The sequence below is a fragment of the Histoplasma capsulatum genome (genome assembly GCF_000150115.1).
Source record: "Histoplasma capsulatum G186AR genomic scaffold supercont2.5, whole genome shotgun sequence".
Taxonomy (NCBI): Eukaryota; Fungi; Ascomycota; class Eurotiomycetes; order Onygenales; family Ajellomycetaceae; genus Histoplasma; species Histoplasma capsulatum.
Window position 1 is genome coordinate 723,664 of NW_025544805.1, and position 26,704 is coordinate 750,367.

The window sequence follows — 26,704 nt, forward strand, 5'->3', positions numbered from 1 at the left end:
CAGATGAAACGAAGGGACAAATGGCACAGCAGGTATATAGAATGCTAAACAGCTATACCGACATACGGCTGATTCTGTAAAGGAACACTGAGATAACAAAGAGGAGAGGGACACTTTGCAAAACTGTGCGGCTGGGAGGTTGTGAAGGATATCAGAAGTTGCAGAAGGTGAATGATGCTGGTCGGGACTTCCCCCAACCTGATGAGTTGAGAAGACATCTTTTTTTGCACTGGGAGAACATCAAGATTCACAGCAGCACAACTAGACCATGAAGGGCCAAGTTGCAGTACATATTCATTTGCATCATTTGAAGGGGTATCTCTTCTCCTGTTCAAGATCTGGAATGTTGCTGAGCTTGCAAGATCAATCTTGGATTGTGAATATCTCCAGAAGCTGCCAACCCGATAAGGGCAAACTAAACTGCCTTTGACTTCTGACCCCTGAAAGAAATGTATTTATATTTTCCTTTCCTTTCATCCAGCTGCAAATTATTTCCAGTCTGGTGTCACAATATCAACTCTAGGTCTCTCCTTGGAATGGGAATGCGAATGGTAGCGTTGTCCGGGTTTATCTCTTTTTGCGAGGATATTCGGGATCACCATCCACCTTATGCTTTTTAAATGGCAGTGGTGCACGGAGATATGCTTCCAGAAAAACTAATAGTTCGGGCACCTAGGCATGCGGGTTCTTCCGATAGCTGGGTGACGTTTCCGAGGTGCAACGACGAGACAAGATTGATGCTCGGGAAGACTCGGCGCACGAGGCGGTTGCAGGTTGAGATAGACAGATGAGCTTTATGGCGGGGTCGACGGCGTAACTGCCCATTATTGTTTTGGGGAGGAGCGGGGTTTTACTTGGGCATGATTTTCTGCCTTTGATGACTTCCAAGGTTCAAGTTTTGAGCGGATGTGACGTTTTTTGTCGAGGCTGGACTTTAGCCGCCAAATGACAAATAACAATACAAGGCCCTTTCCGTTGTCAAATACACGTATCGAAATTCTTCGGCGGATTTGCTAGGTTTGAGGCCTTGGCACGAAATTTTGTGCGTAACTTACGGGTATTTAGCTAAGCTGTTGTGCTGCGTCATCGACTCATCACTCGTTACTTTGTCTTACTAGATTTTTGTAAAGGAATATATGGCGGTGGTCTCTTTTTCTCTTCTCTTTGCTTTTCTTTTCTTTTCTTTCTTTCTTTCTTTTTCTTTTTTTTTTTTTTTTTTTTTTTCATCTTCTTGGAAGCTGATCTAGAGCTAGTTGCAGATTAGGCGCATGTTATACCAAAGACCAAACCTCTGGAGAGTGGTGTGAACAGGCTTTTAAATTTTGTTTGCGCTGGTGTTTCATCAGGAGCAAAGAACACATTGAGATTCTTTGATTTCCACGAGAACCTGGCCAAACTTCCAAGTTGGCTGGTTATGTCTCTGAAATATGTTCCACAGAACGCCGCTTGACATGAAAACTTTATGTGCAGGGAGTAATATTTTTCGGCTGGAAATATTATCAGCTCCCTCAGCATTTTACCGTGTTCTTGGACCAAATCTGCCAATCCTCACCAGCTGCTAATGCCTGCGATGCTTTACATATATATATATTGAAGTGTTTTGGATTTTGTAAATGAATGCGAGGAGGCTCTGTGCACAGCAAATGTATGTACTGTACTTACATGTATATACATAAAGCTCCCGAGCTCTCTCTATAGTAATCTACAAGCATTTAATATTAGCTATTTTGTAAGGCGTACAGAGAAAAATGCAGGGAATAAAATTTTTTATTTTAATGCACCTAATGTTGGATCTGACTGGTTGGCTCTACCACAATGCAATAAAGTCCACACAGCCTTACGCACAGCGGGGCATGCGGTTTTGCAGCACGTCCATTTATGGCGCCCGAACGAAAAGCGCACGCACAATGTACATGTGCCCATAGAGGTACTGAGACGGGACAGGGAGACAATATAGTTCAGCCGGAATAGGATGTTTCGCGGATATCAGGCATGGCTGGATTCTGTATGTCTGAAAATAGCGGGGGACGGGGGACATAGCGACTAACTTACATAAGCATCAAGAACAAAGACAAAGCCCCGTCCCTCAACCTCAAAGTTTTCATCTTTCACACAAAGACCACGACAAAAACGCTATTGCTATAATTTCTATTCTTACCGCCTATCTTCGAGCCCGCACTATTATCGCCAGATTGCAGCTGACATCATAATCAGGTTTTTCCTTACCGGCTAGGTGGTACCATTGTTGGTCGAATCCTCGCCATGGTTCGCTCGCCATCAGGGATATGTCCCCTCTTGCCCGTATCAAGCCCGACGAACGTCCCTGCATGTTCTTTTTTAAGGCCTGATCAGGATGGCTTGTGCGTTTGACCTTGGCCGGTCTATTCACGGACATTTCCAAATACATACAAGTACATAAGTACTATGTACTCTAAATTTTATTTTCCGCCCTGGAACGGATCGTCTACGCCTCGCTTGTGCCCTAGTCATTGAGACAAAGGATCTACATAGCGGCGAATCTTGACAGTCTTTGTTAATAATTGTTGTCGAACTGGATAGCACCTCATTGCCCTTTACATGAATGGCGCTTGTGCCAAAAAACGTGGATTGTTCCAAATCATGAGTATGAAGTGCGTCCTTCAACCATGATACTGCAGCATGGACTCCACAAAACGTGCTCTTATCCTACTTGCAGCGCTTTAGCCGCGTGAACGTGGATGGCGTGTACGTCGTGAATGCTTAAGTCATTTTATACTTCTATCCGTCGTCTACGGACAAGGTTCCTATGCAGGAGCCATTTGGGCCGCAAGATCCTAAGTGAGAAATCACTCCAGAGTTAACTCCTGCATTGGCACGATTGATCAGGCACAATTAGCCTCGAATTGATCCATATTCGTGCCTTCCGTGTGGAGAGGGAGGTGGGCACTTGGGCGTTTCATTATGCATCATAATAATTCCCTCCGCAAATCATATCTATGACCAGACGAGTCTACCGGAAGTTTATCTCGACCCCCGTCGTCGTAACCAGACATTAGTTCCTATCAACAATTACCTCATATTGGTTCAATTGCCTTTGCATTACAGGCACCAATTTGCCCACCTGCGGTGTATAAGCCTGTGGCCGTTGGACATATCTCAGTTTCAACCAAGACAAACTAATTCTGGATCACGTTCGGGAATTTTGAGTTTGCATAAGGATTCTATTATTTTTACTTGGACCCCATCCTGTGCGACTGTGGTGGTTCCCTTTCCATGACAAGTATGTACTTTTTTCCTTTCGTTCGATGGGCATTATTACTTACCCATGAGATCAGGAGATCTTGGTTAAGGTTTCTTAGGGGGCTTTGTTTTTTTTTCTTCTTAATTTTAATTTATTTGTTATTTTATTTTAGTCCTACTGGACACCATTTCCTTTGTCTTCAATGCTTCAAACCCTAACGGCTTTTTGCAATCCACGGTAATGGCCTCGCCTTGGGGTCTCGATTCTCCTGCGAGTGTTTTTAGCATGCTCAAAAATATTTCTCTCACGGCCTGAGCAGGATGCCGGGTCCACAGTGCCACCGCGACGGTGGATGACCATCAAGTATTGAGATGGTAAATCATTTCTGTCGGTTGTTAACTTGTTAATTAGACTTGATCATAAAAACCGCACCCCCCTTTCCTCCGTGCTGTTTTCTTTCAATTTTTTGAATAACGGAATTCCATCTACGTCCTCTGAACGAAGAACTGCGATTATATTTAAAGTGAGGGGACCCTTGAATTTTTATCTAGAGCCTGATTTGACTTTGCAAACATCCTTTCTCTGCTTTGTTCGCTTTAACCAGTTGCTCTATGGGAGTTATTCCCAGAGTTAATAACCATCTGGGGATCCTTTGTCATTGCCTGTAGGTGCCATTTGCGGGGGAAAAACCCTGTGTCCTTACTTGTTGGGCGTATAATTTCCTCACATCTCCTTTATATTATAAGGTGCCTCTTCTGCCCCGCCCTCATAGCTAATTATCACCTCAAGCAGGCAGAAATCTGATGAAAACGGTCGACAAAGCCCCGCCAATTATTTTTGAGCCAGAGATCGTTCTCACCGTGCTATGTTCAACCAGCACATTAATATGCAGCCTCTGCATGATGTTACCGACAAAGAGGGACAAGAAGCAGCATTTGCCAGTGGTGTCAACACCCTCTTTGATGCAGGAACACCCTGCAAAGCGTTGCAGACTCGTAATCTGCGCAATGGAATGTTATCCTTTCATCCAGGCCAAGCGTTGGAACTGGGTGATAAGCAAAATTTTGGCCCCAGTCATAGCTATTCAGAATTCGGAGACCCGGGCCCTGATTTGGAAGTTATGTTTCATGGCAACAAGGATGCTAGTCTATTCACATCTTCATCATCTTCACCTCTCCACCATATATACAACAAGAACAGCCCCTCGTCTTCAAGTGAACCTCGCCATCACGAATTAAATAACCCTAGAGCATCGATTCGCAAACATCGCGCACACTTGGACTTGATGCACTCCCCAGGGAACGCAAGCCTTGACATGGCCTACCAGAGCTCGTGGGCGAACCGCTTTCAGGCCTTCAACATCCAAGCTCACGATTACCAAATCGCTCTCCCTCCAACATCACCGCTGAAGCCAGAGCCATCTGAAAACATAGCACGTTTAACTGAGGGAGAGAGCAGCTTGCAAAACAATCACCACGACGCAGAATCTACCTACTCGCAGTCTCCCATGGTTAACCACTCCCGACATACGCCAATTTCGGGTCCTTGTACAGATCAAGGGATGAGGCATATTTACGTCGACCAACAGAGACCTGCAACGTCAGCCAGTCCGATTTCTCCGCCCAGCCATCATATTATCCGTTCCCAGCACTCGGAGCCGTCGTCTATGTCTTCGTGGAATAGTGAATCTATTGATGCACCCTCCTTCCATTACTCAACAGACCTTCAAACACCCGATGGCCAAACTTGGTGGCAAGCACCAGAAGCCACAAACAGGGACTTACATTCTTACTCTCAGAGTCCTTACCAACCCATGGTCGTAGCACCAACCGCCCAAAAACCACCAACTCATCAGGCACGAGTATTGCAAGGTACCAGCATGATGCACATGGGGCAGTCTACAGATATTGGATCAGCAAGGGAACCTCCGTTTCCCCCATCTGCTGTATCTTGTCCGGAAGATATGGCTTGTGCACCTTTTACACCACTTGCGCCAGCACATGATGCCATCTCGCGAAATTCCCCATTGGAAACCTCGAACCAACGTCAATACGCACCACCGTCTCACAGCCATCCCGTGTCCCTAGCCAGCATCAAATCTCCAGGCCTACCCTTACGATCAACATCCGCCAACCCAACCCACGGGTTGCTAAAGGCAAAGCCAGAAATACGTCCGCACGACAAACACCAACACCAACGCAAAAGTCATATCCGCAAAACCTCCGGCATCTCTACACATTCGCAAAGGAGTATTAAAGGGACTCCTATAACTCCAAACAGTAATACAAACCCAATCATCAAACGTCCATTGAGTGTCTCCTTCGTCAACTTTACCCCTGAGGATAGCCAAAAACTCTTGACCGGCGTGGCACCAAGCGGAAGCTCAAAGACTAAAGCCAGGAGAGAGCAGGAAGCACGCGAAAAACGACGGAAACTCAGTGAGGCAGCTTTGCTTGCGGTTAAGAGAGCTGGTGGTGATGTTGAAGCGTTCGAGGCAGTTTTCTGCTGAAAATTGCCAGGAAAGCAAATGGTACTGCCCAGCCGCTACACTCACCAACCTTTAACGTATAAGTATAATGATTATGTGCACATGAAGACTAAGATGGAGACGAAATAGTTTATATCATAGAAGGGTGAAAATATTTGTTTGTATTATTTTGCTATAACTTTACCTTTAGTTGTGATCCATTACTTGTCAATTGTAGTTTCTGCTCATCTGGTTGGTTGCCATTTTGTTGTTTGTTGGGCAAGTACAGCAGTGCATTTGATGCTGCTGATACCAGGTCCCCACGGCGTTTTATAATATCCCTTACTCGCCTTCCCCGTCTCCCCAACAGTTGCTGACTTGTTTGAATCCTCGCTACCTGCGAAGGCATTATTATTTTGTAGGGGGTTTTTTTTTTTTTTTTTTTTTTTTTTTTTTTTTTTGAAACCCAGGTTAATAATATCTGCAGTCTCCAACTGCGCAATTTGACAAATTAATATGGGAGCCAACATCCATATAAAATATGAAAACCAAGTCAGCCAAGTCAGCCAACAACCAACTCAATCAATAGCTATAACTATTATCAATTGGTCTCCCCTCTTTCGTCCACCTATCCCCTTCCCTCTCACGCCCTTCTCTTAAATGTTGCATAACCCCATGCACTATTGAAACAAACAACCATACTTGTTACCATATGTAACGACGTAATGTAAGTTGGGAAAACACCCCCGACCCGACACGAGGTTGGAACACATACATAGCTCATAAATATCCCGATACATATAGCGCACTTCCCTCACTTCCCTTCCCGTTCCCAAGACTTACTGCGGCCTTGAGCAGTGAGGTGTGCAGGACATGATATTATGTAGATGCGTAGATCATGCAGTGACATATAGTTCGAGCATTCGGTGCCCAACAGGCACATCCCTGTTGGGAAATGGAGAGTGAGTATCTGTTGGTACTAATGTGTTATATGTGCATTTGTTATTGGCATTGTTCACTGTTGCGTTTACCGCCTTTATATCTCAAGCATAGAGTCAATTAGGGAATACATTGTAGAAAAAATTATAGGCGAAGCGGAGAATATAATAAGCACCTTTAAATCATTTAAAATGTGCATATAAAATGACCAAAGCATACGTAGATGATTCATCCCCTCCGCACATCGATTTAGAGCACTAAAATTTGATAATGCATATATGTATCCCGCACTGCGACGAATTGATATGTCACATAAGAACTGGGATAATTGACATAGTTGAGTAATAACAGTTGTTAGGAGAGAGCATTGAAGACCAAAGTAATTAGTGATTTTGATAATATGGGTATCAGTAATGTACAGTATATCGAGCTTTTTTTTTTAAAGTGGATGCCCAAGTTGAAAGGGGAGATATTCTCTCAGGGCTGATGCCATAGTTTTTATGCCGGTCAAATTGTCAGAGAACGATGACCCATCTATCAGCATTGAAAATATGTGTATGTTGGTCGAATTTGACTCATTCCTTTCAATACCCTACCCCTGTTACCTCGCAAGCCCCTTTTGTTTTTGTTTTTTTTCACTTTACATATGCATTTCTGAAAATTGCCACCCAATGTAATGTACACGTACGATCCAAAGATTCTGACTGGAAGGTGGCTGCCTGATTTTATCCAAAACTTCAGGCACCCGCAGGTTGTCCGAATCGTTGGTGGGGCTCAATGTAAGTTTTCGTTTTGCAGATTGGAGAAGGGTTGTATTTCGAAAGATGGCTGCTTCAGCCCAACTGTCTGCTCAGTTTATCTGCCCTTCGGAGCTGGTTTCCACGATTCAGGTTGCCATCCCTCGCTTGGCCCGCCAGTGTTTCGGGCCCAGGGAGATTTAGTCTTTTTGCCTTGGTCTTTGAGCTCCGGCTCTTCATCACCTAACGATTTGTCAGGCTGTGTGGCGGGTGGAGGATGTAGCTCATGAGAGCATTGTATTGCGGGATCCGGGTGCTGCCCCTGTGGCCTGTCGAGAAATGATGGCTTGCTAGCCCATCGCTCATCTGCAAGTTTGGCAAGATGTTTAATACGCTCCTGCCGGAGAAGTTCGTTTTGTTGTTCCTGTATGGTTGGGGCATCCTGGCGAGCGTATCGAAGCCACTGGTGCCATTGCGCTACGGATGCCATGATTGTTAGCGGTAGATCCGTCGGAGATATATGGATTTCTGGATCTGCAATGTTGACTCCAGGTTTGCGGCGGCTGACTTACGAGAAACCTGCACGTCGGCAAGGTGTGTCTTGGGGTTGTATTTGACAATGCGCCGGAGCCGCCTGGAATTGAGAGTGTCCTTAAATTCCCAGAAAGTGTTTCCAGCTAAGTCCTTTCCTGTATACTATTAGAAGAGTTCATCGCATTTCAACAGAAGAGTCAAAAAGCTATCTGGTATCTGTGACCGAGTTTTTGGCCCGCAACTTACCTGCGAGAAAGGTTTTGCGCCAGGGAAGTTTCAGACTTTTCCACTTGAACCAAAGGCTGTTTATTGGGCTCATATTTATGGCCCATGCAAAACATAATACGTTTTCTAGCCCGAGAGCGCCCCTATCGACGACCCCTGTATTATTATCGTGACATGGTTGTAAAGGGAACGATGGGTTTTCGGAGGCCTTTTCTCGTTTCGCGATAAATTTAGCGCGTTCTGATATTGGTTGACTAGCTTAGTTATTTCTTGTCGTCATTCATCCTTCCCTTATCTCAACCCCTCAACAACGCGCAGCACGCGAATGCCCAGTGCACAAAATATAACCAGTTTCGTGTAATTTACAAATATTCTCCTTCTGCTTCATCTGATTTAATCTTGAATAGCGCAAATTTGTACCGCCTGGATGTCTGTGCGTTAGGAGCACTCTCCTTAGGTTTCAAATCCTCTCACAGAACCTGATCGACCCGCCCGCTTACTGTTTCGACATTCTTCCACGCCACGGAAACCCCCATATTTCATCATGGCATCCGTTTCATCGTTAGATAAAGACCTCCGGAATCTGCGGCTCTCCCGATATACGCCGCAGGCAGCCAATGAAATCCGGGAGTGGATTGAGGAGGTACTCCATGAGAAGCTGCCCAGTGGGGATCTATTAGAATTGTTGAAGAGTGGAGTAATTCTTTGTCGGTAAGTTGGCTATACATATCCGAATTTGCTGCATGGTTTAAGTGGGCTTTTGTATTGACAGAACTCCCTGAGACTGGTTAATCTCGCCGTTTCCCCGGGTGTCAAGTACAGAGATTCAACTATGCCCTTCGTCCAAATGGAAAACATATCGCATTTCCTCCGCGCATGTCAAGTTGCGCCTCTGAATCTCCAACCGCATGATGTATTTCTTACTGTCGACCTCTACGAATCGAAAGATCCTGCGCAGGTACTACAATGTATCCGCTCCTTTAGTAGGAGAGCCAACGCACTTCAGCCGGGGAAATTTCCGCGAGCGATTGGCATTAAAAGTAAGGGCGACGCAATGAGCCCTCAACTTACTGGATCTAGTCAGGGCGCTGGCCTTGGGCCACCTTCTTACGCTCGAGTTAGAGGCACTAGTAACGCTAGCGAATCCCACTCGGCGACGTTTAGCCCCATTGGAAAGGCTCCAACATCTGGACGAAGCAGCCCTTCGAAAGTCTCCTCCAATCCCACATCACCCAAGCCTGCCATTAGTGCCTGGACCAATAAACAAGAAGAAAACACGACCATACCAGCGTGGAATATACACCAATATGGATACATGGGAGGCGCAAATCAGGGCAACCTTGGAATATCGTTTGGTGCTAGACGGCAAATCACAAGCCCCATGCCAGATGTACCAAGCCTAGCGGAGAAAGAGAGGAAGAGGCGAGAAAGAGAGGCTGAAGAAGAAAAGTTAAGGTTGCAGCGAGAAGACCAAGAGCGCCGACAACGGGCAGAGATGGAAGAAGAAAGGCGCGCCATCGCTGAAGAGGAACGCAGATGGCAGGAGGAAACGCTACGACTGAGAGAGAAAGAACGGAAGGAAGCGGAAGAAGAGAAGAATCGATGGGCAGAGCAGCAGCGCAGATGGGAGGAAGAGGAGCGTCGTCGAAACCTTGAGGAGAAGGAAGCGGAAGAACGCCTGGAAAAGGAACGACTAAGGAAAAAGGAATTAAGTAACGCGCGGCTGAATGGCCAATTTCTCAGCCAGTATCAAGCGTCTCAGGGCAAGGCATCCGTTCCTGCATCTAGTGAAAGTGAACGCATAAAAGATCTCGAGCGGCAACTCGAGCTTGCCAAGGAAAGAGAGCGTGAGTATGAGCGCGAGCGAGAGGAACTTTCTCGTTCGGGAGGTGTCCGCCAAGGAGGGGTGGAATCGCGAAAGAATCGATCCCGGAGTCGTAGCCGTCCCCGCCCTAACCCTGGAAGGGCTAGCTACGATGCATCCTCTCTAGTGGAAGAGCGCAAGCTACTCAGATCCGAATGGCAGTCTCTCCAGGATAGTGCTCCTGGAAATTCTACTCCACCATCTCTACCTCCACGATCTCTCCCGGAGCCGCCAGAAATACTACTAAAAAATACGACTATATCATCGCCATCCCGGCCGCTACCAGATCCCACGAGCTACGTTCATAAAACTCGCACCGATCGTTTCTTAGACCAAAACCAGGCTCCTCAACCTGCCCACCCGACTTCTCACAAGCCTCGAGATTTTTCATCAACATTAGAAATTGATGAGGAGAATGCCAGGCGTACCGCCTCAACCCAGAAAACTCGAGCTGGGGGCTGGGCTTCTAAATCGTTACTTGAGCGCGAAATGGAACGGGAGCGCGAACGCCAGCGCGAATGGGAGGAGAGCCAGAAGCAAACAAAGGAAGCCGTGAAACGAGGGATCAATACAGCGGGTACGGCACCTGGGGAGGGTGCGTGGGACGTGAACCAATATGGCTTTATGGGTGGAGATAACCAGAATAGGGGCGGTCCCGGACTTTTCGAAGGTGCGAGGAGGCAAATCATCGGCCCACGCCCACCACCTTAGGGGCTGAATCCCAAATGCTGTGTTTTTACTGAGTGTTATACAATTTTGATTACCCCAGCAATATATACAGCACGTTTCACCACTTTAAAAATTTTTCTTGCAAATATTGACTGATTAACCCCACCCCCGTTTATTTTTCCTCTTTCCTTGTTCTTGTATGTTCTTCAAAGAGGTTTTCGAAAATGGCTTAATTGTAAATGTTCTGTTCTGTTTTATCTTCGACGTGGTGCCACTTGTTCGGGTATATTTCTAACTAGCACTAGAAAATTCTAGCTGGATAGAAACTGGACCCTCGATATTTATGCAAGTTTTCTTGACTTCAAATTTTTGTTTAAAAAAAAGCATGCTCTCATGTATTTATCTTCTCCTTCCACACCGCTTATAGCTTGTTATCTTTTCACCCCTAGATGATAGGACTGGCTGATTCTCATAATATGCAATTGTGGTTAGTTTTGTGTAAATAAGTTAAATAATAAATAAGAGACAGTGAACAAAAAGAACGGATTTTTCAACCTCAACGCCAGACAGAGTGGACTTGGACTGAACCCACACATGAGAACAAAATCTTTTATTCGTCAGCCTGTCACTCCCATCATAATTCCCAACTGGAGAATCATGCTCGAAAGACTTGTGGCAGGGCACAGGATGTAAGAATCCCGGTTTTCCTTCAAATTTAATGAGTACAATGGACCCAGCGTCATGGGTCAGGGATGGAGCTTGCAGGAAGATTGGATAAGAAAAAAAAAGGATGTAATGAAGAGATTTATTCGCCTGAACACTATAGTCAAAATCGTGAGCACACATGGCTCTGTTATAGATGCTGCTAAATAATCGTGTAATAAATCTAGCATTTTGAATTACAAGGCCTTTATTGAGTTTATAGCAGGCTTGTCTGGGGCGGCTGTAAGGGTAAGAAAATTTGGTAAGGTGATACTCCCAGTCACTGAGTGCTTGGTATGATGGGTAAAGCTTTCCATTACTGTTGTTACGGTATTTAACATGCCTCTGAAGTTGTCTCTATTTTTTTTATGGCAATGGCCACCGTGTGTTCTCGCTTTCTAGTAACCATAGCTCGTCGGTTTGAGAGGATAGTCCTCCATGGATAAGCAAGGCGGCAGAGGCTTTGCATTTCAACAGCCACGAGTGTCACCGTTCGTCATTGGGTCATTGCTACGGCGGTTCAGCCTGTAATATGGGATATGTTCCGTTTAAGTTGGATACGGGGTTGGCTAAAATATCCCAAGCCGATTGACCGATTCGGGAAGTTCCTGCTCCACCTGCAGCCTTACAGGAGTGAAAATCCCAGGAATTAGCCACATATGCTAATATCCGAACTCAACTTGATGAAGCCACCTAAAGCAAGAAATTGACGAGTAATCACACTCCCCGCTCATGCTCTTCATATCTTCCAGGCAAATGACAAGAGAAAGATCAAAAGGAATTTAAATGAGCTGGAATACAAATATGCAGGAGCAATCATCCATATTCTTTAATAAGTTTGGCTCGCAAACACGAACAATGCTCTTCCGTTGAAGCAAGGCAAACAATATCATTTCAATAGTGACTCTGTCACCGGTCGCTTCTAACTGAGTCCACTTGTCGCAGTTCGCACGACGTCGATTTCAACATATTCCAAGCGAAACAGCGTCCTTAGCATAACAAGAGGTTGGGTTTAACTCCTGCTCTATTTTAAATCGGGCTAGCGCCTCAGCTTGGAACCAGCCTTACCGTCAACCGTGAACGAAGACACAAATTTGGATTTACCCCCGCAAGAGGAGGCTATTGCTCCCATTTCCACGGCCACATTCGCTGTGCTAGCAAACGATCTCGCGGTCGAAATTTTTAGCTGTGTAAAAGCTGAAAGGGTGCTATTTTGCTAGTTGGGATTGCGATCTTGACATCGCCATGGCAAACAATATATTGAATCCATTGAGATGACTATGATTTGAGAAGTAAGTTGGTTTACTCATATCTGTCCCGTTTGTTTTCCAGTTTTTTTTTTTTTTTTTTCGTTAGTTTGTTTGTCCGTGATATATTCTCTTTAGGTAACACTTCACCGGAGCTGTCCCTTCCAGAGGCCATAGTCAGGAGCAGCGGCCATCGACATTGAATTGGGCGTCTTGTAGATTGGAAGGAACTGATCTGGGTTTAATATAACTTCCAATCAACTGTGTCAAGCTCCCAGTGCCCCTCGATTACTCAAACTCCAATGGCTCCGAAGAAATTATGCTCCAATTGACTGCCCAAGATCGGTGCTACATAAGAAGCCTGTCCTCTGGAGTGTACTACTCCCCCCGTTGGACCAGGTGGGTCTGGAGTTGAAGATGCTCCTATAAAGGCCACATTTGTAATACGTTAGTTTCAAGGACGATGCTTTGTATTCCGCATCACGCAATTTGATCTAGGGTTCTTGGGGGTCAATACAATCTGATTGGATTTGATCCTCGGTATGACCTATTCGGTTTTCTTTTTGCCTTCCTTCATAGAGGCTGTTATCGCTCAAGTACTGGCACGCACTGGGCGAACTATCCCCTTCTCGTGTGGTCTTAACTGGACCAAACCACCGTCGGCAGTAAATGCGAACCGTTGAAATGGTGTCGCACATCGAAATTTTCTAGCTATGTTCAACGTTGGGAGGGAGACTGGGACGACAGCACGTATGTGGCGGAGAAATGTTACGAAACACAAAACAGCAAAGGGAGCTTTCTCAGTACCACTTTTGTCTCCCGAGACATGGTGCGGATCGTTGATACCTTGGCGAAGACGACAAGTTGAATTCTGGGGTACGATTGATTTAAATATTTCGGATTCGATTGGAGAAGTGATGAGTCTGCATGTACACAGGCTTTATATGGGCCATTTCTTGGTCAAGCGTTTGCGGCAATGTTCCCTGAGCGTGTCGACAGTATGGTTCTCGACTCAGTCTTTGACGGCCAGGATTCTATGGAGAGCTTGTACGGCTATCTGGGTAAACCTATCACCAACCTAGCTAACGAGACGTTATAGTTGGCTCCCAGCTTTGGAAAATACCGAAAAATTACTCAACTTTTTTTTTTTTTTGAGCTGTCTTTCGGCAGGGCCAGATCCCTGGGCCTTTGCAGACTTGAACGGTCCAGATAGAGCCCCTGAGTGGTTACTTGCAGCTCTAGTTCTGCCACTGAATATCCCCTCGCCAACCCGCTCACTTTTCCGATTCTCATGCCATTTTTTGGAATCCTACCCCAGCAACAAAATTATTGACTACGATAAAGGCCTTTATCTTCACACGACTCTATCATCCGAGCCGATTCCAGACGTGTCGGCAGCCATTTTTCTGGTCTTGACGCAGAATTTTACAGCAATACTCCAGCCCTTGCGCCCGGATACTCAACTGACCCGACACCGCCAACTCCCCCATGGAAATTTGCAGCTTCAGACAATTTCTGGGGCATGGCATGTACTGATGTGTCCTTCCGAGCTCGCAAGCCATGGGGGCATTTGAAATTCTATGCGCTGGAGGTGAGGAGGCAAGTAGCCATCTAGAAGATAAGTTAGCGGACTGGAGGGTGAGAACGACAGATGGTTGTTGGCGCGAATGCTGGAGTTTAACGCCTTGAATAGAGGTGGAGGCTTCGAGGAAATACCCTTACATTTCCTACATTCATTCGTGACTTTGGGCTATTGAAGTCTACCACACCTAGTCGCTTATAGACTGTGGTTACTTTCTCATTGAAGTTGCATAGGAAATGGGTATTTGGTTGAGTGGGAAAGAAGAACTGTTGTATTCTGCCTACTCTACTCTGGTTACATGTAACAACGTTACATGGTGTAATCCACCTCCACTGGATATCCATCGACCTACATTACCATGAATCCCAAAACAAGGCAATTAAACTCAGCGTTCGCTACAAGCACACTCTCTTCAAAAGCTCAGAGTTCTATTCTACCATTGTGCAAGCCTCCAGTGACGGCTATGTCTGCCCCTGTGGTGTACGAAGCCCCTTCACTCAACAGGTACGCTACTGCCATCGTGAGATCGTCCCGCTGGCCGATACGCCCCATGGGCGAAATCCGATAAACAATCCCCTCAAGGTCGCTGAACTCCCCATCGATTCCATCAGTAATGTATCCTGGAGAGAGCGTATTGACCCTAATGTTGTGAGGTGCCATCTCAACCCCCAGGGCTTTCCCAAGCAACTTAATTGCTGCCTTCGATGCACCATAGATGGAAACCCGCTGCGATGGCATAGCACAGTGGCCTGCCATGGATGAGATCATGACGATGGAGCCGCCGTTCCCCTGTTCCATCATTTGGCGGGCTGCCAATTGAGCAGAAAAGAATGAACCGATTACCTATGGTGGTTAACTCCCTACTTCTAGGCTACTTTTTATCAACGTAGCGAATGGGAAATCAGCCTTCAGAGACTTACATTGACATCAAGTATGCGCCGGGATTCCTCCCACCCATATTCTAGGAAGGGTTTGTCCAATGCAAGGCCCGCTGCAGTTACGCTATATCAGGAACAGTCAGCAAAATGTCCACGATTCGAGAATCTGGGTTGCATTTACCAGTTGTCGATATGGCCAAGCTCTTTTGTTGCTGCAGAAAACGCATTCTCCAAGCTCCCCTTTTGCGTTACATCGGTTCTGCCCCGCCTCAAATGTCAGTATTTATTCGGTGGCCAATGAAATGATATCGGTCGCAACGGACTTGAAGTGTTTTATGTGAGTGTTGTACTGGCTCTGCAGCTTTTCTATATCCACCTGAGGCTCCATAATGTCGAGAATGGCGACGTCACTACCGAGACCAGCCATTGCTTCAACAAGGGCCAATCCAATTCCCCTACTGCCTCCTACAAGAATGTTAGCACGTTTACAGGCACCTGTTAGGGAAGTCTTTCTGCAGCTTACCTGTGATGACCGTGACTTTTCCATCAAGCGAGAGTTTGGAGGCGATCGACGAACTGAGATTTACAGATTGCTTTGTTGATATCGAAGAAGCTTCCCGTTTATGACCTGGCCATTTAGCGCCATACGGCGTCGTTGCAGCTACTCCAAAACACACTGGAACTCGCGGTACTGCTCTCTGTGGTGCCATTTCATAAGTGGCTCGAATGAGTGGGATTGCACCACACCTCATTTTTGCAAGGAAGGCCATATCGGATTCAAAAATCGGTTTACTTGCTGTGTTTATCTCTTTGTGTGAAATTGAACCCTAAAATCAGTGCTTGTTTTCTACTCTAACAATGGATGCGCAGTGGAGTTCTTAAAGCCCCGCCGTCTACCAGGAAAGCGGACGTAGGACCCGTAGACCTTCCCCGCAAAATATACGGTCTGAGCGGCGAGTGTGATGCCGACTGAACCGTCCTGGATGACTCCAAATTTCTTCTTAAGCGGACTAACTATGACCATGACATATGTTCCGGGGCTAATTCTTGACTTCAACTGAGGATATTTCCGTAACCTATTGGTCTAAGTTTCTAGCTAATGATGAATTTGCCGTCCTCTATCCAATCTGCGGAAGATAAAGAAGATACAAATACAACGCCACATTAGAGTGTTTGCGTTATGTGCTGTAAACTATAACATATAGTTTGGCAATAGGTTTTTGATTACGTGCAAGCGGACTCCATCTCACAGTTAGATGCAACAAAAAAGGGGCTTCATTTGTCTCATTTCTTGGGTATTTTCTCGAACTGCGAGTGATATGGGCAAGCACCTTGGTCTTCGAGGAATCAATTGGAAAACTGCGCTTCGTTTGCATCTTGCATCTTGCGCTACACATAGGTGAGCTGGTTGCCGATATCCGCTATTCTACCCTATCTATCAATTATATCAAACGTGCCAGTTATCGTCTTTGGGTGACATCTCTATTTGGAGGACCTGAGACTACACGTCGGCTGACACCTCAGGTGACTCCGCTAATGTTCTTCCAGCTAACAAGCTTCTATCTACTAAATAGACAATGACGGATGAGGCCTTTCATTGGCTCAGGGCTTAGTGCAGGCCCACTCTTGATATGCGCTGTCCTACATTCAGAGCAGAGAGGCCGAGCATGCTGAGATAAAATAGCCAGAAGTCCACAGTCTTAGAACCTGGATGAGCTTGGGGCTTTTTGGGCAGGGTCGCTCCTAGCTAGTGGGGAATCTCCGGATCGCCCCCGCAAACGCCCTCTACCCCACATTTATCCATCCATCGCGAGTGGGCCTCGAGGCGTGGGTTTTAGCATACCCGAGCTCTTTGGTTTAAGCATACTCCATCAAAGTTGCACGGTCCCCTTGTCACTTCGTTCTTCCGAATTTCCGTCCAAGATGCCCACTGTTGGGCGCGATGACGAAGCCTCTCTGCAGGCTCAGTAGTATAATATTTCGGGCATCGTAAGACAAGTTTGATGGCAGTTTATGATCCTCTCTTTCTGGAAGTGGCGCCTGGTATTCGCTATATCTGGACAATACAAATATGGAAAACTTTCCAACGTGCAATGCAGATTTGCAATATCATTTTGCAAAAACGTATTCTTTTGATGCCGTTAACCAGATAGCTTGTGATTCTTATCATGTTCCTCTTCCAATCGTTAAGGGGATATTACCAATTCCAAAGACGTTGCTGATCAAGGAGGACAGTTTTGTTTGACCCGGCGCTAGAGGATTCAACAATGTCCCGGGGCATATAATGATACGCAAATCAACACGTGGAAAGAAGGCACTAATGTTGGCCATGCCAAAAACTGTTTTGTCTTTGTCGTCAATTGTGGACTTTGGGCCCGACAACAAAGGGAAAAGTCCACTGGCAGAAAGTTGTTCGGCGGTCTACAGCAGTAACCTGACCATTTCTGGAAACACACCCGCCCCTGAACCACTAGATGGAAAGGGAATCCAAACATTCATCAAAGACTATGTTCAAAGGGCAAAGAATGCCATCCACGCCAGATTCGAAGGAGTGGAGATCCACGAAGCCAATGGCTACACGCTTTAATTATCGCCATGAATGACAATTGCGTTCCGTGTTTGCTTCCAAGAGATAACTTGCGCCTGAGGGAAAATAAGCAAACGCCTGATAGTACCAGTATACGAATGACATGCGCTGGTATGGTACGTTTCATATGCTAGGAGCAAAGATTCGGCGCATTGACAGGCATATTGAGTGTTCTCGCTATCCATCTTACCGTACTACCAGAAATAAGATTAATTATAGTACGGACAAACTTAGCATTTGTTAAGCATAAACTAACCTAGTCGCGGGTTGGCAAGTGTATATGCAGTGGTTTATTGGATAACTTAGATCGAAAGATCCAACCTCAGTCCATTTCTCTTTTTTATTCTGCCAAAATCGTATCCAAAATGAGATCTGATTCTGTCGATGAACCATTTCAGCCACCTGCACCAACCTTTGAGGGTTTATATTTGAACTATTATTGCGTCTTTTGTTTCCGTAGTCAAAGGCTCGACTCAAAAGGATTACCCTCCAGGGTCTGAAGGATAGATTTCGCTCGCTGATTCTGAACGCTGAGTTTAGACACCAAGGAAGACGGGATTTTTTATTTCCAAAAGGAGTCGATTTGCTAGGGGCCTTGTGACTAGGAACTAGCCCGTCAGCTATTTATCCAGAAATTCCATTCTGCGTGTCGTCGAATATTGTCTCTCCACGTAATTTCCTCCAAACACGCATATCCGACGCGATGCGTGCTCTTTCAGCATGTTTTCACCATAAAAATAGCACTTTGGCCCAATGTTTGAAAGTTGTATTTGGGCAGTCTTCTCAAATCGGGAGGCAAAGAGGTGGTGGAGCTATATTAAAGAATATGGTTCGCATGATTTCTGACAACAGTGCCATCTTTCGTTAAATTTTGGAAATCAAATCAAAAAAAGCCAATGATAACGCGGAGAATTTTCTAACCAGGGAAAAAGCCATCTCGCCAGGAGAAACCTCGGGCAGGTCAGACAAGGAGGTTTTGTTCGGCAATTTAGTCGTGATCTCTCTCATTGTAATACTACATACGGAGTACAATATTGAGATCACCTCGACACCGATTTGCTCGTTTCCAAGGCTATGTACCTTGCTTCGACAATAAACGAGCTAGATACCCCAGATCAGACCAGATCCTAGCTAAAAAGGAATAAAAGTTAGTGGGACCTTGGCTCCACCTTCAAAGACTAGTTGATCAACAAGGAAGCCACCAAAATTTCCGAGTCTCCAATCAGCCATCAAAGATGTTTGTTTTCTGGAACGGTCTCTTACGGCGTAGAACTGAAAACTCTTTCTTCACGTTAAGTCAATTGAATGCCCTATTGATCGTATCCTAGCCCGAAGTGTATTGCAGCCGGAAAGAACCGGGGTAAATGACAAGGCGCTTTGTAGCACTGGCGGGTCTTCGTGGAGTAGCTAGTGCAGGCGGGTGGGCTCAACTCATGAGAAAAGTCAAAATACTCGAGATTCCGTGTGGCTATGGGTGAAGGAAGTCCGCCAATCAACTTGTATTTCATTAAACATTAAAAGCGTGGATACAAGCCCGGGGGAATGGGATGGTAATGAAAGACATTCATACCTTGGGCCTTTTTCCTTTGTTCCCAAGCAATGGAGACTGGCATGTACTGGCAGGGGATTTCAGAGAAAGCGAACAGGACAAAAAGGGACAAATATTTCGAGTAGCACGTAGTCGTCTTTATACGCGAGCTGATGCAGCATGCACTTGTTTTTTATATCAATATCTTCTAAATCTTGCAAACCAAATATTTTCTACCATATAGCTGGTAAGTTTTTCCTCTAGCATTCCAGGGTTTCCCTCCAGCAGCTGACAACCTCACTGGTAGTGATAAACGGTCTCCCCGCGACCCCTGCCGTTATACCTAAACTGAATTTACCTACGAGGACGTGTTTGACTAGCGCACTCATCTGAAACTTGGTCATCTCTCAGATAGATATTTTGCCGTCATCGAAAGTCACAAAGTCACATAAAAATGCCAATATTTGACAGCCTCGAACGGCTGAAAAACTCCCGGATGCGGAAAACACAGCTAACAAATAGAGAGCTTCAAGATGAGGTGGCAGCTAATTGCCGTCTCAGCAGGCTGCCAGCCGATATAAAAATCCACATCCTCACATTATCAAATATTTCTAGTATTAGGACTTTGCTGCAATACCTCCCACTCGCGGCGTCAAGTTTTCACCGATTGTTTGACGAGCGTAAACGAGCAATTCTTGCGGCCATAGTCAAGGAGACACTGTCATTGGAATGGAGCATCATATCCGGCAATGAAACATATGTCCCTTTGGCACCACTTAAACTCGAATATTTCAATCAAATCGCGTTAGTGGTCTGCGCGCTTTTCCACAAAAAGAGATTTGAAGAAATGAAGCGAGGAATCGACGACAATGGATGGCTTCGAAATCGATCCGAGCGCCCTAAAACAATGCAAGATCTGAGGGTGAAGATATACAAAGCCGCTAAGAGTAACGCACTCGACCTGCTTAAATTGCTCGAGGAAGTGCAAGGAGAGGTCAAGGCCAAAGAGGAGATCATGCTGCAGAAATGGAAAGAGGCTTTCGGAAATAAACGAAACGAAAGCTGGATTGTTTCCTGGGTAAAAGGCAATCTGTATAGAGCTTTGCTTATCGAGTGGAAGCTGCAACTCCCCGAAACCGCAATGCCAACTGACGCTATACGTGCCTCAGACACGAACGGCAGAATCCAGCAAACACATTCAGCGAGCCAAGCAGTACGTTCCCGGTTGACAGACGAAGAATGGATGATTATGATGGATCTAATGGAAGCCAGAGCCTCGTGTGAGAGTCGAAAAATCGAAATCGTCAGGCTTGAGAAACTATCCACGGCCGGGGAAGAAATTTGGGGGATTTTCCTGGATCAGCTAAACGAAGCTCAATCGAAGCTTATATGCGGTTTGGGAAAGGGCATATCAACTCTTCCTTCCTTTTCGGATATCTCAGGCGACGAACGCGCATATTTAGAGGAAAAATTTCTGTTGACGCAATGAAGAAGCCGGAAGAAAACACCCCCCTGGTTCGTTGTTTTAGTAGGCGGAAATATAGGTCGCCGACTCGAGACATGCGGCTTCAATATTCGACCACAGAATGTAGATTAGGACCATAGATAACAACTTAAAAAATAGCGCAGTTTATTTAGTGACGGTTTGCTCATCCTTTACCGATGATAATAAGTTGTTCACCAGGTAGTTCATTCGTTCGCCACTTGCAATCAGCCAAGCCCAACCAATTTCATCCAATTTCATTTTATCTTGGGTTTTTTTGACGTCACTCTGCATTTTATCAGCTCTAGCCATAATTCCCGTTTCGATTGCATCTCTCAAAGATTGCCGAGCCTGTAGCATGCCATTAGAGGCCAGTAGAAGTAGTAGGGTCTCTAGGAGGATAGATATTTTGGCATTTTCGATAGCGTTGTTCGTGTAAGCAGCATATGGAAGATAATACTTCTCTAGGATAGCTTGGTTGATGTACGCCTGTTCTGAATTAGAGGGTCGGTGTAGTAAAAGCGAGAGAGCCATCCTGCACAACGTGCTTCGCATGTCATCTGTAAAATTCGACAACATCGAGCATGATACTAGGAGCTGAAACGTAGGGAGGGGTAATGGACGGACAAATTCCACGAAAAGCTGATACAAATGCTCCACTGCCATATAATATTCCGGCAGAGCATCTGAAACTCGGGATAAGATCTGCATAAGTCGCTGTCGAAGAGCAATGGATGACAGGTCACCTAAGGTTGTCCCTTGGTTAGAATATGTGATTCCTGGGGCTTTATACGACGGATGCATATTGAGCTCTTCGACTGAGTCCGACATTGGAGCTGAAGCCGTAGTTTTTGATCGTTTTAGACGAAGTTGCCTGGTTTTCCTTGTACAAGCAGTGTCATTTTCTTCGTCAATTTCATCCTCGTCTCCTCCAAGGTAGTCTCCATATATATCCTCGTCAATGTTCACATCAGCTTCACGTTTTTTCAAATGATCCTTGCCCTTTTCTGGATCCTTTGATTCGTTGCGGAACACCTCCTTAAACTCGTTCAGCGAAACCTGACTCCCATCTGCAAAGATAGCTCGAACGATCCTTCGATGCTGACCAGACACTCCCGAGGTGCCCGAGATATATTTAAAAATTAAACTCTGGCGGAGAATATTATTGGAAGGTGAGAGTTTCGCCCCATTTTTTGAGCTATTTTCTCTCTCAGTCCAGTCATCTTCCAGCACATCACACATCAGCTCCAACCAGACCCGCCATCTAGACCACCGCTTGGGGTAGAGAACGGAACAATTGAAAGCCCATCCAACAGCAGACCAGAAATCTTCAGATCGAAACCAGAGAGATCCACGGTGTGCAAGTTCCATGTTGATAAGGGCCGTGTCCGAGTCTGGGCTTGTACCGCTGGTGTCCTCACCATCACCATCTTTGCGACGCGGACCCCCATGGCGTGTGGAGGAGAAGCGCGTAAAAGAAAATGCAATACCAAATTGTGCAGCCAATGGTCCCACCAATTTGTTGGTGAGGCGTAAAAGTTGCAAAGCGGTGTTCGACGCGTTTGCAGCCTCCCGCGATTTTGCTAGAGTGGTGGTGGAGGGATGAACAACCAGAGTTGCTGCGACTGCAAGTTGGTGGGTTGTCGGTACGAAAGCAGGGCCAGATGTGATAGTACTTGACGAGAGCAGGCTTAGGAGAAGATGGAGAGCTTGATGGTCTACAAAGCACGGATCTTGTATTAGTTACTCGCCATTGGGGGGGAACGGGGGGAAGCTTACACAATTTTTCTTCGAAGTAAATATTGCAATGTCGGGCTAATTCGAAAGGTAGAGGCTTCGCACGCCGGTATCCCGGAGCCTTGGGTTGATTCGGGGCCTTTTGGGACTCCATGGTTTGGATGATCGAGTGTAATTGTGTGAGTTCGAGAAGAACACGCGCGCGAGTAAATTAATTAGCTAGTTAACTACATAGCTGGTAAAGTTGACTGGTTTCGTTTTAAGTTATCGCTAGTTTACAGGCTACAGAAACCATATCTTATCAGAGTTCCTTCATCAGGCCACAATCGTTGCGAAATCGTATCCTTTTCAATATACATTATTTCCTGCATACTCTCTAATCTCTACCTCCAGATAACGGCTTCATTTACTCCTGCTATTTAGATTCATGCTCCCCACCCGCGTCATGTCAGCAGCAGTCAGCTCATCCCTGCGACCATGGAGGTTTGCCCCGCTTCGGCCTGATGCAAGTAATGAAGGCAACAAGGCCACTTTGAAGGGTGTTGTGTTTGATGTCGACGGGACATTATGGTACTTGATCAATTGCCCTCCCGTTTTATTATTCTTGAAGGTCTATCCCGTAAATCCCCAAATTCAAACAGGAATGCGGGAGGGCCAGGTGGCATCAAATTGCCATGTATACTCTTATAGAATACTGATGAACATCACTAGTCTACCGCAAAACTATATGTTCCAAGAGATGCGGTATGTCTTCCTTATTCGTTTTTCCCAGAAACAGAAAGAAATGGGAGTATCAACAGCTCTCCAGCTGACAGGCGATGATTCAAGCTCCGCGCTCGGGATTGATAAATCCGTTGATATCATTGGGCATATCCGCAGCCTGCCAACACAAGAAGATCGCACCGCAGCTATCACAAGAATTAGGAACATCGAACGGGAAGCTATGGTCAAGCAAGTTCCTCAGCCTGGTCTTCTAGAATTGATGGATTATCTGCAGTCAAAGGCATTGAAGCGGGCGTTATGTACCCGGAATTTCGAGTTCGTTACCGGCATCCCTGACCACCAGTAAACGCCTTGCTCGTCTTGCATGGTATGAATTGACGATTGGAACCCCTTCACAGAACACCCGTAAACCACCTTCTAACAACGCACCTCCCAACACATGAGTTTCTCCCAATCATAACCCGCGATACACCAGACATCCTCCCAAAGCCAGATCCGGCAGGGATTTTACATATAGCCAAAGAATGGGGCACTAAACCAGAAGATTTGATCATGGTATGTAACTATACAAGTTTAATTTCTGAGAAAATGGCAGCTCTTTCCCCGGCCCTTCATCCTTTATATACCTTGAGAAAACATACACGTACCAAACGGCATCACCATCATCATAATCATCATCATCATCGTCGTCGTCGTCATCTTCCAGGTTGAAATAATGGAAGGAGCGTATAGCTTAAAAACGCGGTAACAATATCTAGGTCGGTGACAGCCTTGACGACATGACAGCAGGCCACCTAGCAGGCGCTGCCACGATCCTGTTACTAAATGATCATAATCGAGCCTTGAAGGAGCATGAACATACGCATATGTGGGTTAAGCGCCTAGACGACATAATTTCCATCTTGGAGGATGGCGTCGCGGATCCTGCAGAGAATCCCAAAGATGATGATGATGATGAGTGGGTCAATGAGCAGTGATAAACGTGTGGTTATAGATGCGATATTTATATTTTTAGATTAGAGATAATAATCCCTGGATATAATTTTGTGATATATTATTTATATCCTTATTTCTAGTGATATTATTACTTAGGTATATACATATTCCCTAGTATTCGAACACAAAACCCGGATGGTTGTTGTCCACTAGGTACCCCAACAGAAGGAAATAGAATGGGCATCTAATCTATGTAAACACGCCACGGCACATTCAGCAAAACGTCAAGACAGTATTTATATCCTTCGAGGTAGTTTTCAGGGTCTATGGTGGTCCCACTCTTTCTGAGCCGCGCTGGGCCTAGGTCGGTTTGTTTCCCGATTTAAACCCCCTTTGGCTCCTCTGCTACGACCTCGGGGACCACCACCACCGCCATTGCCGCCTTTGCCCCTAGGTTGCCGACTACTTGCCCCGTTACTTTTATGGATTGGAGGTCGGGTAGGCGACAAAGAGCGTTGGCGGGTATTATTACCGAAATATTGGTCTCGTTCTCTATATCCGCGGTGATAATCGCTGGGATTATGGGGCGCGTTTCCTGGACCTTGAGGGCGACGTGTATCATCATCAAGATTCCTACCACGTCCAATTCCACTGCTAAAGCGAATGCGTCTATGTGGGGGTGAACGGTTTATCCTTGGGTTCCAACTATCTGGTCGCCCGAAACCTCCATCACTCTCGACAGATGATGATCGGGCGCTCGCACGGCCTCTGATCCTGTAATCAGGGTTATTCTGATTACTATTTCCCTTGCCAGAAATAGCAACAGGGAAAGTGTTCAGGTTGGAAGTCATTGCAGGGTCAAAATGTTTAAGGCTGAAGGATGAGGAGTTCAGCGGGAAGGTGCGTGTAGGGCAATCTCCGATCAAATGGCGACTACTTGTGCAGTGACAGCAAGATATGGAAACAAATATGCGGCCTGAGGTTGGGTTTCGCTTAGGGAGCTTCCATATCAAGTCACACTCGCACTCAGTATGGTCACTGGAACCACAAAAATCACAGGGGTCTTCGACAGCTGAACTTTTCAAAGCAGAGGTGCAAGCCTGTGCGTCATGACCCCGTTCCCTGCAACGTTGGCATCTTCGCTGGGAAGGACAAAATCGACTCTCGTGAACATCCCATGCTCCGCAATGTTCACACTGCGTCCGATGTCAGAAATGATCGAGAGCTGCTTCTCCTGGGAGAAGCGAAATGGAATCACACCGCCCAAGATAGACACAGAGTGCCAGAGGGATAACATACCTCCTTCCTAGGACAAACGTCCGCAAGATGGCCTTCCTTCATACAATCAATGCACGTTATGGGCAGACTGAGGTCAACATTTTCTAGTGGCAAATCGAAAAACCTATACCTAGCTTGAGTCTCGAAATCATTACGAGTGAGATCAGCGAGAGTGGTAGGATCTGAATGGTATTTTGCGCGGAACAAACGAATTGCCTCCGCCTTTGGGCCTTCAGACATGGCCCTCCCAGTATCAATGTCAGGATAAACCTGGTTTTGTGGTATATCGTCGCCAACTTGTATGGGGGGTTTCGAGCCGTTTGGTACGCTAAGTTGCTCTCCATTAAATTCCCCAACTTGAAATTGGCCGTCATTTCTAACAGCAATTTCATCTTTCCAATCACGTAGCTTTCCAGTGGCTAGAACCCCATCATCTATTTGAGGAGGACCAGTCAAGTTAAGAACAATATCATTGTTTCCATCCGTGTCCTGTTCAGAATCCGTATCGGAAAACTCTGCAGAGAAGGTCGTTGGACCTAAACTTGTTCCGATATGAGGTTTCCTTCGAGAAGCATCCGTTTCGGAATGGCTTTGCCGTTGGCCTTGCAATCGGGGATGATGTCCACCGATATCACTCCCTGTAGACGAAAGAGACGCATCCCGACTGCGCCAGTAATTCCCATTAATAGCCTCAAATGAAGCTGCAGCAGCAGAACCAACCGTATCCGCTTGGCGCCGCCCACGAAGAGCGGTTCTAACGGTACCATTACCAAGTTTGTTCCAATTCATTGCCGGTGCCATTCCTCGCGACGCAGGAGGAGAGACAGATGAGGGGGCGAGGTCTGTAGTTGTGCTTTCACCGCAATTATCCTCCATGGCAGTATCGGGACCCGAACTAGACGCGCAATCAACTGTAAGGGATGAAACAGTAAATGAAGCGCCCTTAGGGACAAAGTTCTGAAGGTCACGACGACCTAACGTATGATCCTTTCTTGAACACTGCCTGCCAGAATTCCCAGTTGAGGATGATTTTTGAGACTCGGAGAATGTGTGCTTGCGGCGGGCCTTCAATAAACCAACAGAAGCTGTGCGCGAGTCGCAATCATCATCAGACATGTTCTTGCAGGCAGGTTGGGCGGGGGAAGCCCCAAGCTTCCAGGGTTGGAATTGGATTTAGACCAGCCTGGATAGCTATAGATACAGCGTATAGCAGCCGTGACAACCCCGGGGCTACGTCGCCCAATTGAAAAACGGAAGCCTGAACTCGGGATGTTGTATACAGTGGTTAAATGACCTTTCTGGCCAGGAACGAAAACTTGGAAACCGCGAAAATCCAGGACAACATGACTTGGCCATATTACATAATGG

The 26,704-nt window shown here is 46.1% G+C and overlaps 11 protein-coding genes across 11 annotated transcripts; 6 read left to right on the top strand and 5 right to left on the bottom strand.

Annotated features, from left to right (window-relative positions):
- Positions 1 to 1,958: 1,958 nt before the first annotated feature.
- On the bottom strand, positions 1,959 to 2,395 carry HCBG_04194 (uncharacterized protein; the record flags this gene model as incomplete). Its single annotated transcript, XM_045431243.1, has 3 exons — positions 1,959 to 2,003; positions 2,053 to 2,133; positions 2,204 to 2,395. 3 exons carry the CDS (start codon positions 2,393 to 2,395, stop codon positions 1,959 to 1,961), a joined length of 318 nt encoding a protein of 105 aa, XP_045287796.1.
- A 1,690-nt stretch (positions 2,396 to 4,085) lies between these two features.
- On the top strand, positions 4,086 to 6,037 carry HCBG_04195 (uncharacterized protein; the record flags this gene model as incomplete). Its single annotated transcript, XM_045431244.1, has 1 exon — positions 4,086 to 6,037. The coding sequence occupies one exon, from the start codon at positions 4,086 to 4,088 to the stop codon at positions 5,727 to 5,729; it is 1,644 nt and encodes a 547-aa protein (XP_045287797.1).
- Positions 6,038 to 7,481: 1,444 nt separating this feature from the next.
- On the bottom strand, positions 7,482 to 8,216 carry HCBG_04196 (uncharacterized protein; the record flags this gene model as incomplete). The annotated part of the gene is made up of 3 exons (XM_045431245.1): positions 7,482 to 7,897; positions 7,936 to 8,052; positions 8,144 to 8,216. The coding sequence occupies 3 exons, from the start codon at positions 8,214 to 8,216 to the stop codon at positions 7,482 to 7,484; spliced, it is 606 nt and encodes a 201-aa protein (XP_045287798.1).
- A 450-nt stretch (positions 8,217 to 8,666) lies between these two features.
- Positions 8,667 to 10,697, top strand: HCBG_04197 (calponin homology domain-containing protein; the record flags this gene model as incomplete). The annotated part of the gene is made up of 2 exons (XM_045431246.1): positions 8,667 to 8,833; positions 8,906 to 10,697. The coding sequence occupies 2 exons, from the start codon at positions 8,667 to 8,669 to the stop codon at positions 10,695 to 10,697; spliced, it is 1,959 nt and encodes a 652-aa protein (XP_045287799.1).
- Positions 10,698 to 13,580: 2,883 nt separating this feature from the next.
- HCBG_04198 (uncharacterized protein) lies at positions 13,581 to 14,219 on the top strand (the record flags this gene model as incomplete). Its single annotated transcript, XM_045431247.1, has 2 exons — positions 13,581 to 13,651; positions 13,949 to 14,219. 2 exons carry the CDS (start codon positions 13,581 to 13,583, stop codon positions 14,217 to 14,219), a joined length of 342 nt encoding a protein of 113 aa, XP_045287800.1.
- A 387-nt stretch (positions 14,220 to 14,606) lies between these two features.
- HCBG_04199 (short-chain dehydrogenase/reductase SDR) lies at positions 14,607 to 16,088 on the bottom strand (the record flags this gene model as incomplete). Its single annotated transcript, XM_045431248.1, has 5 exons — positions 14,607 to 14,975; positions 15,107 to 15,188; positions 15,246 to 15,332; positions 15,388 to 15,529; positions 15,962 to 16,088. The coding sequence occupies 5 exons, from the start codon at positions 16,086 to 16,088 to the stop codon at positions 14,607 to 14,609; spliced, it is 807 nt and encodes a 268-aa protein (XP_045287801.1).
- Positions 16,089 to 17,348: 1,260 nt separating this feature from the next.
- Positions 17,349 to 17,651, top strand: HCBG_04200 (uncharacterized protein; the record flags this gene model as incomplete). The annotated part of the gene is made up of 1 exon (XM_045431249.1): positions 17,349 to 17,651. The coding sequence occupies one exon, from the start codon at positions 17,349 to 17,351 to the stop codon at positions 17,649 to 17,651; it is 303 nt and encodes a 100-aa protein (XP_045287802.1).
- A 1,684-nt stretch (positions 17,652 to 19,335) lies between these two features.
- HCBG_04201 (uncharacterized protein) lies at positions 19,336 to 20,668 on the top strand (the record flags this gene model as incomplete). Its single annotated transcript, XM_045431250.1, has 1 exon — positions 19,336 to 20,668. One exon carries the CDS (start codon positions 19,634 to 19,636, stop codon positions 20,666 to 20,668), a length of 1,035 nt encoding a protein of 344 aa, XP_045287803.1.
- Positions 20,669 to 20,809: 141 nt separating this feature from the next.
- Positions 20,810 to 22,553, bottom strand: HCBG_04202 (uncharacterized protein; the record flags this gene model as incomplete). Its single annotated transcript, XM_045431251.1, has 2 exons — positions 20,810 to 22,380; positions 22,442 to 22,553. 2 exons carry the CDS (start codon positions 22,551 to 22,553, stop codon positions 20,810 to 20,812), a joined length of 1,683 nt encoding a protein of 560 aa, XP_045287804.1.
- Positions 22,554 to 22,826: 273 nt separating this feature from the next.
- HCBG_04203 (uncharacterized protein) lies at positions 22,827 to 24,943 on the top strand (the record flags this gene model as incomplete). Its single annotated transcript, XM_045431252.1, has 5 exons — positions 22,827 to 22,969; positions 23,111 to 23,143; positions 23,228 to 23,437; positions 23,521 to 23,677; positions 23,881 to 24,943. 5 exons carry the CDS (start codon positions 22,827 to 22,829, stop codon positions 24,097 to 24,099), a joined length of 762 nt encoding a protein of 253 aa, XP_045287805.1.
- On the bottom strand, positions 24,376 to 26,500 carry HCBG_04204 (zinc knuckle domain-containing protein; the record flags this gene model as incomplete). The annotated part of the gene is made up of 2 exons (XM_045431253.1): positions 24,376 to 25,158; positions 25,358 to 26,500. The coding sequence occupies 2 exons, from the start codon at positions 26,450 to 26,452 to the stop codon at positions 24,376 to 24,378; spliced, it is 1,878 nt and encodes a 625-aa protein (XP_045287806.1).
- Between the last annotated feature and the right edge of the window lie 204 nt (positions 26,501 to 26,704).